The 12,397-nt window shown below is 53.7% G+C and overlaps 1 protein-coding gene and 1 long non-coding RNA gene across 9 annotated transcripts; one reads left to right on the forward strand and one right to left on the reverse strand.

Moving 5' to 3' along the window:
- Nucleotides 1-1,320: 1,320 nt before the first annotated feature.
- LOC131424449 (uncharacterized) lies at nt 1,321-3,451 on the reverse strand. Its single transcript, XR_009227466.1, has 2 exons — nt 2,984-3,451; nt 1,321-1,696 (listed from the first exon to the last, which is right to left on the reverse strand). It is a non-coding gene; the product is annotated as an uncharacterized LOC131424449 (long non-coding RNA).
- Nucleotides 3,437-11,609, forward strand: Ntmt1 (N-terminal Xaa-Pro-Lys N-methyltransferase 1). Of its 8 annotated transcripts, none has more exons than XM_046451988.2 (5): nt 3,439-3,583; nt 7,337-7,487; nt 9,150-9,301; nt 10,355-10,603; nt 11,241-11,609. In XM_046451988.2, exons 3-5 carry the CDS (start codon nt 9,226-9,228, stop codon nt 11,495-11,497), a joined length of 582 nt encoding a protein of 193 aa, XP_046307944.1. In that variant the 5' UTR covers nt 3,439-3,583; nt 7,337-7,487; nt 9,150-9,225; the 3' UTR covers nt 11,498-11,609. The 8 variants fall into 8 exon arrangements, with proteins under 8 accessions (XP_046307940.1, XP_046307943.1, XP_046307944.1 ...); XM_046451985.2 differs by having other exon boundaries at nt 3,440-3,583; nt 9,150-9,365; nt 10,351-10,603; XM_058581837.1 differs by lacking the exon at nt 3,439-3,583 and adding an exon at nt 3,672-4,030 and having other exon boundaries at nt 9,150-9,365; nt 10,351-10,603.
- Nucleotides 11,610-12,397: the final 788 nt, after the last annotated feature.

Here is a 12,397-nt window from a genome sequence, read left to right on the forward strand (position 1 = left end):
CTTTTTGGGTTGCTGTGACGTTGACATGAGCAAGTACATGTCCGTCGTTTAGAATAGTGCCAGGCCCAGTTACATACTCAACCAGGGCAGCCGCCATTCTTATTAGGCTCAAAATGACTAGTACTCGGGGTCTTGGTTCCACTCCTCACCTTGGGTGAGCCAATGAATTTCTCCGAGCACTCTCTCGGTGTGCTGCTCCGTGGAACGTGTGTGTGTGTGTGTGTGTGTGTGTGTGTGTGCAGGGCGGGCACCTGTCTCTTTGTGAAATGGCCCGGCGCTCGTAGACAGCACTTAGCATGGTGGAGGCTATTACTGTAAGCGCTCCACTGGGAACCAGGAAACCTGGAACCATCCTGAAAAGAGGAGAGACCCCCTCCCCCAGCAGTCTCCCGATCCCTGTGGTGCATTAGAATACCCCACCGGCACCCCTCCGCAGTGGGAGCTTGCTGAAAATATACTGAATTTCCCCCCATCTCCCACGCCAGATTCCGATTTTGTGTCTGGAGTGGAGCTAAGACAATTTGGGGGGCAGGGGCGTTGGGCATCAACTGGGGCCTCCCACCAAACTACATCCCAAGTCAAGACTCATTTATAACAAACCCCATTCCCTTAGGGAGGCAGAGCCTCAGTCACCCCCTTGGTTCTAATACTGGGGGTCTCCGAGCCTACTCTCTCCCCACCACACCCCACGCCCAGATTGTTGGCAGCCCCAAGCTGTCTCCTAGGTGTCATCACACTCACCCTGCTGGGGATTCTGAGTGAGGCCAGCGAAGTCCCTGAGGTTAGAGCCCTCTAACAAGCTGGTCCTTAGAAGAGTCCATCTTCCCCTGCATAGTCCCTCTGCCAGCCCCTCCCAGCTGCCTCCTGGGCATCTTCAGAGTCATTGTGATCCGCCTGTCCTCACCCATGGCTATTTGAGGAACAGTGGACACTGAAGCCTGGAGACAGAGGGCGGGGCCCTTGTGCCCTGGGTGCCAGGCTGCAGCCACAGGTGGCTTTGGCACTCCTGGTCAGGGCAGCCAGGCCTAAGCAGGGAAGGGAAGGTCTAGAGTCACCCACCCCTTCCACATCCAGGAAACCCAAGTGGGTCATGTTTGGCTGGGTGGCTCCGAAGTGGAAGATCCACCTGGAATGGGAACAGAACATAAGGGGGCCTGGAAACTCAGACAACCAATCTCAAGTCCATGCCTGATTCTTTTTGAGACATGATGCTGAACAAGTTTCTCCCTTCTCAGGGCTCCATGGGAAAACCGACAGGACCGATCTGTGACTCTTGGCTGGGAGAGGGCAGGGAGGAAATTCATGATATTGTACAAGATATGGTTTAGGCAAGTATTTTACAGGCATGTTATAATTTTATAACTTGAAAATGACTGTCATCCAAATTACAGGGCATCCACCTGGAGGAGACATCCGAAAAGATGTACTCCATTTTCTTTTTTCTTTATTTCTTTTGCAGTGCTGGGGATTGAATCCAGGGGCACTGTGCCACTGAACTATATCCCCAGCCCTTTTTATTTTTCAGTTTTGAGACAGGGTCTTGATGAATTGCCAAGGCTGGCCTTGAACTTGAAATCCTCCCTCCTCAGCCTCCTCAGCAGCTTGAATTGCAGGTGTGCGCCACCACACCTAGGCTGTAATCCATTGTTTGTAAAGCTCCTTGGCTAGGTTTGGAGAGGCATGTTTCCTCTGGAAGCTGGAATATCAAGCGGGAGAGACAGAAATGTCTGTATTTATTTAAAAGGTGTGAGATTAAAAAAATGGGCAAAGAACATTAACTAGATGGTTTCTGTGGGAGGCCAACCTTACGGGTGACTGAGTTACACTCCCCAGCTGGGTGCTGAGGCGCTCAGTCACAGAAATGGGTGTGTCTTGCTACAGCCCCATGGGTGAAGCTATGCTCACCTGTTCCTTTGTAATATAACCCCTTGCCCTGTTTAGGATAGAATCTTCCATGGAAGTGCCTTGTGTGTGTCCCCTTCTCTTACTGTGCCCTTGGGTGTGGCCTACCCAGGTGTCAATCAACCTGCTGACAGTGGACATCCTGAAGATAGACTCAGCCCCCTGAAACCTGACCCCTTGCCTCATTTGAATAGCTTCTCCTCAATAAAAGTGGTCAGCGCGTGCTCTAGCTCTCTCTTTCTGCGGACCCTTAAGGTCAGAGGAGCTGTCACAGCTACCCCAAAGAAAAAGGTATTTGTGTCTCTTGTGTGGTTATTTCGTGCAGCCCAGTTAGCCCAGTTTAACTAGAGTGACCCCTGAGCCTTTAGTCGCGAGAACAGAAACCCTGCAGGTTTCTATGCGTCCTCTAACCCTTGCAGTCTGCAAACATTTATTAAGCCACTACTATGTGCTAGGTTTGGAAATTCAGAGATGTGAGAAGCGTTGAGGTCAGGGGGCTGGTTATACCTGGAAATGGCTTGCAGCCTGAGTGTGGAGAAGGGCATTCTCTTCCATTGTCAGGAAATACAGTATGGGTGGATTTTGAGGCATGTGAGAGCTTGGATTAGAGCTACCTCCCAAAAAAAGGATTTTAGACACCTCCAGCAATCAAAATTGCCTAGGATCTGTTCCAGAAACATGGAAAATGAAGCTTGAGAGAGGGGCCCAGACCAGGAGAACCAGGAGTGGCCTAGACTAGAGGGGATCCCCTGAAACATGTACATAAGCAGATTTAGGGGACTTAATGGCAGGTGGGACTTTCAGCACTCCCCACTTTTCATTGCATTAAAGCAAACACACTTTTTAAGCACTTCTTGTGTGCACAGCTGAGAGGAAAGCGTTGTAAATCTAACATCAAGATGTTATTTTGAGGGAAATGAACTTATTAAGATGAATATTGTCATTATAACAGCTACCATTTCCTGAAGGCTGGACGTGCAATATCCCACATGGTGCAATATCATCGGAAGTCTAGTAATTATTACATTCATCTGGCAGAAGAGGAGATTGACGCTGGGAGAGGTTAACAGTGTCTACCTACCTGCAAGTTCACGTTTCCAACACGGAAAGATCCCTCCAAAATTTCTGTGAATGGAGGGTCCTAAGGAAGGTCAACGTTTTTGGAATGGAAAGTCCATGAATTGTTCTGTATATTGGGCTGGCAGGTCCCTGGCACAACCAAGTGTTTTTCTTTTCCTTCTTTTTTTTTTTTTTTATATTTTAAGATGGTAATGGAGATGGGTGAGCACCAGTGGCCCTTCCCCCCCTTTTTTCCCAGTGGAAAACCCCTGTCACTCGTTTTTAAAGTCCAGCCTGGCAGCCTCCGACTAAACTGGAGCACGTGCGGAGGTCGGGGGAGACCAGCGCTGCGGCCTTCAGTCCTTAAGGCGGAGATTTCCTCCCCGCAGGCAAAAGGTTAGGTCCCAGCCCGCGGGACCGGGCGAGCTGGTCGCGGGGCGGGGCTGCGCATGGCTCCGCCCCCGGGCGCCCGGAAGTGACGTGTGCGGACAAAGGCAGCGCGCGCCGCGAGGTGTCGCGTCTGGTGGACCGGCGGAGCTGCGGCTGGCTCTAGGGTCCTCACCGCCGCCCTCACCCGCTCTTCCCAGTCCCCTTCTCCCAGCCCCGGGAGCCCCCGCCCGGGGTGAGTAGCGCGAGGCGGGGCGGAGGGGAGGCGGCCGCCGGGTGCGGGGAGGCCCGGACCCCCAACTGCCTCGGCGCCCTGAGGCCCCGGTCGTCACGTGACCCGGCGCGTGCTGGCCTCGGCCCCACGTGCGTGTCCCCGGGCCGTGCACCGGCCGGACCTGGGCGGGGCACGGGTCGGAGTAGAGGAGGGAAGCCAAGGCCCCAGAGCCCGGGCAGGGTCCCCCCTAGCCTGGCCGAAGCAAGCCCTTCCTCTCGTGAGATCAGCGAGCGCCCACTCGGAGGAGACCGCGAGGAGTCGGCGAGATGCTCGGCTCAGCCCCGCGGAGCCCGGTGCCGGTTGCTTAGGCGTTGCTATCACAGTTAACCCTGGCCCAGCCCCAGCCCGGCCCTGGCGAGCACAGGTGCAGCTAAAAGACAGCTGCCGCCTGGAGCTCTTGAGGCCAAGGTCAGTTGGATTGCGGGGAGGCCGCCATCTCCAAAAGCCCAGGTTCTGCCCACCAGCTGTGTGATCTTTTTCCCTCTGGACCCGAATCTCTCCTGAGTACACTGCAGCCCCTGGTGTCAGAGGCCCTGACGGTGGGCCGGGCCAGGGCAGTGTGGGGAAGGTTGAGGTATGGAACGGTGGCGGTGGCCCGGTGAGATGGGTTGAGCCCAGGGCTTAAAACTGCTCCTGATGTCCTGTTATTTTAATCGCTTTCTTTTGGGTGTTGATTTTTCTGTTTGTCCACTGGGAGGTTGCAGATACCCATGTCAGCTCTAGTGGGGCCAGAGGCATGGGACCTCCAGGCCAGCCTCTTAACTGCTGCAGTGGTTCTGGGCTTATGTGGAAAGGGAGCCCACCCTACCCCTGCTGATTGAAGAGCCATTTTGGAGTCTGCTGCTTGGCCAGCAGTGATCCTTTAAGTATGTTTCCACACATTGCAGCCTATAGGGCATTTCAGTGCATTTTTTTCTTATTTATCTTAATAACTGGCAAAGTTGTCGAGAATCCCATTCCTGATCTTTAAGCTGGGGAGAGAATGTGTGCCCATACTGTGTGGGGTACTTCAAGCTTTTCATATGCAGTCATCACTGCCTTTCTGTAAGGTCTGTGTCACTGTTCCCATTGTATAGATGAAGAAACTGAGGAACAATGGGGTTAAATGTGTTATCTGAGCTTACACAGCCAAAGAGCAATGAATACAGCCAAGATTCAGATCCAGTTCATGTAACTCCATCAGGGCCTTTGTTTTTAAGCACCCCCCCCCTTTTTTTGTTGTTGTTGTTTGTTTTTTGGTACTGGGGATTGAACTCAAGGGCACGTGACCACTGAGCCACATCCCTAGCTCTATTTTGTATTTTATTTAGAGACAGGGTCTCACTGAGTTGCTTAGCTCCTCACTTTTTGCTGAGGCTGGCTTTGAACTCGAGATCCTCCTGCCTCAGCCTCCCATGCCACTGGGATCACAGGCGTGCTTCCTGCTTCCTTTCCTCCCTTCCTCTGCCTTTCTCACATGTCCAGTTACTGTCCCCACAGGTCGAGGGAGCACAGGCTTTCTGTCCTCCAGGCTATCTCAGGCAGGCCTTTGCCTCCTGTTGCTCAGACTTTTTCTTAGGAATACCATATGCAGAGCATGAGGTTATTGCACAGGTCTTCTGGTGACAGTTCAAGCACCATTCTCCTCCCTGAGTCCTGGAAGAATAGAAGCAGCTGGGACAGGTGCCCAGGTGTTTCTCTAAACACTGTGGAATGTGGGAGAGATGGCCACATGCTGCCTGCTGTGGGGCAGACAAGATAAGCAAAGGATTTTCTTCCCTCTGAGCTGGCCCAGAGCCGCTGCCCCAGCCCAGCCCAGCCCAGGCTCTGTAGCTGTGCAGTAGCTCTTCATGGTGCTCTGAAGCAGAGTGTAGGGAGACTTACTTCTGTGCGCCCAACCAACCTTGCTGTTTTCTCTGGCTCCTAGGACTTCCTGCCAACTCATATGGACACTGGAAGGAAGGCCAGGTGTAGACAGGACATGAGGAATCACATTTATTCATGAATCAGCAGCAAATATCAGAGTTAGACTTGCTGTTTCCTGGGCCTAGATGTGCCTCCCCTTGGTGGTTCATTCCTAGAATCTGTGTGCAAATGGGATTCTTGTATATTAGATTATTCAGGGACCTTGACATCGAAAGGAATCATTGTTGTAAGGCTTTTATTAAAACAACAAAAAAAGTTATATTGTCAGTAATAGCTTTCAGTGTTATTAGTTTTCAACAGTCGGACTGTGTAGGATTTTCTTAAAAGTAAAAATGGCTGTAGCCATGTAAAGTCCATGCTTTCATTCACTTGACAGCCAGTGAGTAAATGTCTACCTTGTCCTGAGCACTGGACTGATGATATGTACAAGGTAACGCCCCTGCTCCTAGAAAGCTTGTGCCCTGGGAGGGGAGGCAGAGGGAATGAACTCCCCATTAAGTGTCTGGCACCAATCTTTCTGTCCATTGGCTGAGAAGTGAAGTTTTTACCCCATGTGCTACATAGGGTACCAGAGAAACAGAGCGATAGATCTTGGGGTGTTGCTGTTGCTCTCCAAGGACCTTCCAGTCCAGTGAGGCTCAGATTTGAACATAAAACCAGAAGTTCATTCGCTAGACTACAGGCAGTGGGGCACAGAGTCAGTCCTGCCGAGCCCCGCGCTGAGTGGGAGCTGGGCTGGCCTGGGGTGGAGAGTGACGTGTCCTCCCTAGGGGATTGTGGGGGGGGCTGGAACATGGTTTGTGGTGCCTGTTGGCAGGGGGTAAGCAGCCCACTTGGCCTGGGTCCTCATCCTTGTTGGGCTCCATCCTGCTGTGTGGTGAGTGACATTCGGGCTTGTGACTTTTTTTTAAATATTTATTTTTTAGTTTTAGGTGGACACAGTATCTTTATTTTTATTTTTATGTGGTGTTGAGGATCGAACCCAGTGCCCCGCACATGCCAGACAAGCACACTACCGCTTGAGCCACATCCCCAGCTTGTGATTTCTTTCTGTCAGCTTCAAGGAACAACAGTGCCAGGTGCTTGCCACACCTAGTAGTCTTGAGGATTGGTAGGTCTTGCCACATCACGTCAGGGTTGGAGCAACAGTGCACTCTAGGTAGTGTGCTGCTTTCTTTCTCCAGAGTCACTGCTCCCAGCCCTGGGACGTTGATGTGGGGGCATTGTGATGCAGGGGGAAGGTGCCATATTTAGAACCAAGGGCCCTCCAGCCTGCTGTCTTGAGGGCCCCTCAGTTAGGGTGCAGGGATGGCAGCTGGTCTTGGTTGTGACCCCAGGCTCCGTGCCTCAAGATTGAAGTGGCGGGTCAGACTGTAGGCTGATTCCGGAATCTGAAGGGGGCTTCCAGCAGGCTTCTCCCTGGGCTCTGTGAGCAGGTTCTGTAAAATCATGGATCTTTGGAGAACTGGACCCGCATAGGGCACACAGACCTGATCACCTACGTTCTGGTCCCTTGGTAGGACAGTGTGTGGCCTTGTCTGTGAAGAATTCCCTAATCTGCTGGAGGAGCAGGGTCTGGGATGGAGAGGAGGGTCCCTTCCTTCTCTCAGCAGCCTTGGTGGCCCTGCCTTGCTGCACCCACTGGCTCACTGGCTCACTGGCTCTCTGGACCAGGCTGCCAATGGCTGAGGTAGAAGTGCATTGAGATAGGAGCGTTCTTCTTTTTTTTTTGGTACTGGGGATTAAACCCAGGGGCACTTAACCACTGAGCCACATCCCCAGCCCTTTTTTTTTTTTATTTTGAAACAGGGTCTTGCTAAATTGCTTAGGGCCTCGCTAAGTTGCTGAGGCTGTCTTTGAACTCTTGATCTTCCTGCCTCTGCCTCCTGAGCCGCTGGGATTACAGGCGTGGCTACTGCGTCCAGCTTAGATAGGAGCATTCTTGAGCTGTCTGCATAAGGTGGGTGTGCTGCTTTTGGAAGGTCCTTCAAGTTCAGAATACAGATGTGTATTGGGGACTGGTCACAAACCTGACCAAGGACAGTTTTTTGGCTTTTTTCATGTTTCTTTCCCTTGTCCCCTTTTAGTCTCTGAATGACTTAATGGGGCCCTTTTCTGTTTTCTGACTTCCCTTAAAGCCTCCCTTGGTGTTGGGGCTTTTCTTTTTCTTTTTGGTGATGCCAGGGATCAAGCCTAGGCCCGTGTGCACCAGGCATACACACCACCACTGAGCTCCATCCCTGGCAGCCAGGGTTTTTCTCATAGTTCTGTTTTTGTTTTTGTTTGGTACTGGGGATTGAACCCAGGGGTGCTGTACCATGGAGCTGCGTCCCCAGCCCTCTTATAATTTTTACTTTTATTTTTTGAGATAGATTTTTGCTAAATTGCACAGGCTGGCCTGGAACTTGCAGTCCTCCTGCCTTGGCCTCCTGAGTCACTGGCATGACGGGCAGTGCCAGCTCTCAGTTTTTTTGAGGATTTCCCGAGTTCCACAGGTTGACCCTTCTTTGTTGACCCTGTAGTAATAGGGGTCCGTGGCTTAACTGCTGCTCACTGCAGTCATGTGAAGGTGGGTGGGTAGAACCCCAGAGCCCAGAGCCTTACTGCTTACCTGGAGGATTCAGGTGCTTCCCCTGCCCTCCAGTTTCTGCGCTGGGGCGAGACCCGGCCTCACCATCCAAGTCCACAATACAGATGTGTGTTGGGGACCATCCAAGACCTTATTGCCAGCCTGGTCTCTGCTGCTTTCCCACCCAGTACTTCTCCAGGGGCTCAGCTGGGTGGAGGTTAACCGGCAGTTGGCAGAGTCCTGCCCTCTAGAGCTTTCATTCTAGCCGCGGCTGATAGAAGAGAACAGTGTGATTCCAGATGGAAATACCCTGTAAGGACAGCGAGCCCTGCAGTTAGCCTAGGGTGTTGAAGGAGTCATTTACACAGGCAGCTCAGGGAAGGCCTCTGAGGCGACATCTAGGCCGAGGTCTGCATGGTGGGAAGAGCTGTCGAGTCTTGGTGTTCAGTGAGTGCAGGGCCCCCGACCTCTTCCCTGTGCATCAGATTCCTTGTCTGCACGCTGATGGTGGCAGTACCTGTCCCCTCGGCAGCAAAAAAGGGCTGAGGAGTCATCAGCTGCCCCTGCCATTGTCGTCCTGCTGCTGCTGCTCGTCCTGTGTCAGCTGGCGCCGCCATGCATTTCCCACTTTCCCCTGCCACCCTACAAGGTAGTGCCAGCACACCCCCTTGCCCTCAGTAGACTTGGTTGCTTAGCTTCCTGTTATTGACAGATGAGGCCCAGGCACTTTGCATGCACCTGGGGCCACCATAGCCCAGGCTGGTCCTCCTTCCCAAGCTCTTCTCGGGATTTTCTCCCTCCTTCCCGAGTCATCTGATGGTACACATCATCACTGCCTCTGCTGCTATTGTGTCTGTCCGCATGCAGACATGTCTCTGGGCTGCTGTCCATGCACTGTTCAGGAAGGAGTCTCACATCCTCTGAAGGGGCTGTCATCTGAGGGATGGGAGCAGATTTAGCTGCCTGGGTGTTCTGGATGCCAGCAGGGTCGTGTGGCTCAGAAAGCCTGGATGGCACCTGGCTGGGCTGACTTGCTCCTTGTTCCTCACCCAGGAGGTGTACCCTTGCCAAGTGTGGAGCTTGAGCAGAGCCGGGGCTGGTGACAGCATGACGAGCGAGGTGATAGAAGATGAGAAGCAGTTCTACTCGAAGGCCAAGACATACTGGAAGCAGATCCCACCCACGGTGGACGGCATGCTTGGGGGGTATGGCCACATCTCCAACATCGACCTCAGCAGCTCCCGGAAGTTCCTGCAGAGGTTCCTGAGGGTAGGCAGGTCTGATGTGCACTCCAGGAGGAGACGCTGTGGCTCTGGTGGCACCGGCGGGGCTGCATGGGGAGCCACCTGCACATGAAACACTGCCAGCTCTCTGGTCCCCTATCAGTGCCTGCCACCGAGGCCCTAGAGCTGGGGGGTGGGGGTGCAACTTCTAGATTGTCGACTGTCTCAAGGCTGCAGGCCGGAGCTGATATGCTAGGGGACTCTTAGGTACTGGAATCTAAGAGTCTTCCTTAAGACTCTTCTGTTGCTGGGGACGAGGTGTCCTGTCGTGTCCGTGGGTGCTGGGCTGTGGGTATCGCCTCTTCTGCAGCCTCCTAGTTTCCAGGTCTTGATGCTGCTGCTCCCCACCCCTCTGTGCCGTGCTGGGTGCTCGTGTCTGGAGCCTTCCCTGGGCCTGCTCCCTCTCGCCCCCTCCCTGGCAAGCACTGGAGGGAACCATGCTCTGTCCCAGAGGCCAGGGACCAGAGCCAAGGTGGGGGGCGCTGGCAGCTAGTGTGGCTCAGGAATGTCAAGGGGCCGCTAAATATATCTGTCTGCCGTCCACTCACTATAGACTTGCTTCTTAAAAGGCAAAGTGGGACTTATTGGGGAGGGTCCTGCTGACGCAGGCACGCGGGCCTCACTGCCCGTGGGGTGCAGATTGGGCCAGAGGCCAATGCCACACAGCCTGCATGACATGACACAGCCTGCCACTCATGTTCCATCTTCACTCCATTATTCACCAGTTTTCCCTCTTCCAGTTCCTGTGGGAACCCACTCTTGTTCTCATTTCTGGGGTCTCGGGAATGGGAGTTCAGTGCACCACCCTTCACGTGGAAATGGCTGTTCTCCTTAGAAACATGAGGCCCAGCAAGAGTGTCCCTATGACCAGCTGGTGCCGGGCCCTGACTGCAGTCGGATTCCCAGGCTCAGGAGGAAGGCCCCTTTGCAGTGACAGGGTTCCTGTGAGTTATGCTTGCTCTGCTTTTCAGGAAGGCCCAAACAAGACAGGAACTTCCTGTGCCCTGGACTGTGGAGCTGGCATTGGGAGGATCACCAAGCGGCTGCTTCTGCCACTATTTAAAGTGGTGGATATGGTCGACATGACAGAGGACTTTCTGGCCAAAGCCAAGAGCTACCTGGGGGAAGAAGGCAAGAGGGTGAGGAACTACTTCTGCTGCGGTCTGCAGGACTTCAGGCCGGAGCCGGGCTCTTATGATGTGATCTGGATCCAGTGGGTGATAGGTGAGTATCCCGCAGCCCTCCCTCCTGCCTGCACCTGTCCTGCCACTCAGGCTCCCCGGGCCTGTGAGGAGAGGGCCTCAAGGGCAGGTCTTCTCTCCTAGACTTTGTTTTAATTAAATACCTGCCACCTGTCCAGGGGCAGCTTTTTGAAAAATGTTAAATGGCCAGTGCCTTTCTGCATTCGAGTGAAACTGAGCTTTGTTAAGAGTTTTAGAGTAAGGTAGAGAGTATGACTTGCAGGAGCAGTCCTGCTGATGCCCCAGGTGGGCCTCCTGGCCTAACCTGCCTAGGGTGCTGTGCCTTGGCTGCTGACCCTCGTAGGCAGCACCACCCTGCTGTGGCCCTCTGGGCCTATCCCTCCCTGTACACTGTGTGGACTTCAGGGAAGGTGGTTTCGGGTGCTCCTGCTTCACTTGCCCCTCTGCCTAGTCCTAGCGTAGGAGGGACAGGTGGTGTGGCACGGGTGTCAGGCTGGAGGCACCTTGTCAGCTTCAGTCCCAGCTTCAGGCTTAGGAGACTTCTGAGCTCCAGTGGCTTCTTAAACAAATGGGGCTTAGGATTGTTGAACACAGTGGCTGAAGAATGCTTCCCATGCACTCCACCTCACCCCTGGTGACCGTGCCTTCGCCCTCCACAGGCCACCTGACTGATCAGCATCTGGCCGAGTTCCTACGGCGCTGTAAGCAGGGCCTCCGCCCCAACGGCATCATCGTCATCAAAGACAACATGGCCCAGGAGGGCGTGATCCTGGACGATGTGGACAGCAGCGTATGCCGGGACCTTGATGTGGTCCGCAGGATCATCCGCAGTGCAGGCCTCAATCTCCTGGCTGAGGAGCGACAGGAGAACCTCCCTGACGAGATCTACCATGTCTACAGCTTTGCCCTGAGATGAGCTGCGGTGGCTGGAGAGGCCAGGGACCAGAGCCAAGGTGGGGGGCGCTGGCAGCTAGTGTGGCTCAGGAGTGTCAAGGGGCCGCTAAATATATCTGTCTGCCGTCCACTCACTATAGACTTGCTTCTTAAAAGGCAAAGTGGGACTTATTGGGGAGGGTCCTGCTGACGCAGGCACGCGGGCCTCACTGCCCGTGGGGTGCAGATTGGGCCAGAGGCCAATGCCACACAGCCTGCATGACTCCGGTGCACTTGATGCTCACTTCGTGGGAACTGGTGGTCACTCCACAGGTGCCTGCCTGGTGGGGAGTCGCCCCTAACTTAGTTACAGAGGCCTGGAGGTGTGAAGTAATGTGGTCTTTACCAGGGAAAGCGGGTTGGGCAAAATACTGGCCAGGTGAACCCAGAACGGCACCTGCCAGGTGGAGCCATTTATGGGATGTTCGTGGCCCAGGACCTTTTTGGTGATGAGACCCTGGTATCTTTCTTTTTTTTTTTTTTTAATATTTATTTTTTAGTTTTCGGCGGACACAACATCTTTGTTTGTATGTGGTGCTGAGGATTGAACCCGGGCTGCACGCATGTCAGGCCAGCACGCTGCCGCTTGAGCCACATCCCCAGCCCCATGAGTATATATGATTTTTTCTTTTTGGTGGTACTGGGAATTGAACCCAGGGCCTTGAACATGCTAGGCAAGTGTTCTACGACTGAGCTATGTCCCCAGCAGACCCTGGTATCTTTCATGTCACAACAGCCTGCAGCCAGGGGAGACATCTGGCTGGCCTTCACTGTACTTGGGGGGGTCCTTCATGGCAGGCACTTTCAGACAAAAATAAAAGGACAAATCCCTGTGCTCTGAAGGCCCTCCCCAGGCCAGAGAGGTGCTCTGTGGGGAGTTGTT

The sequence above is a fragment of the Marmota monax genome, unplaced genomic scaffold, assembly GCF_021218885.2.
Source record: "Marmota monax isolate L192 unplaced genomic scaffold, Marmota_monax_Labrador192_F-V1.1 WCK01_AAM20220418_F8-fsc00020, whole genome shotgun sequence".
Lineage (NCBI taxonomy): Eukaryota > Metazoa > Chordata > Mammalia > Rodentia > Sciuridae > Marmota > Marmota monax.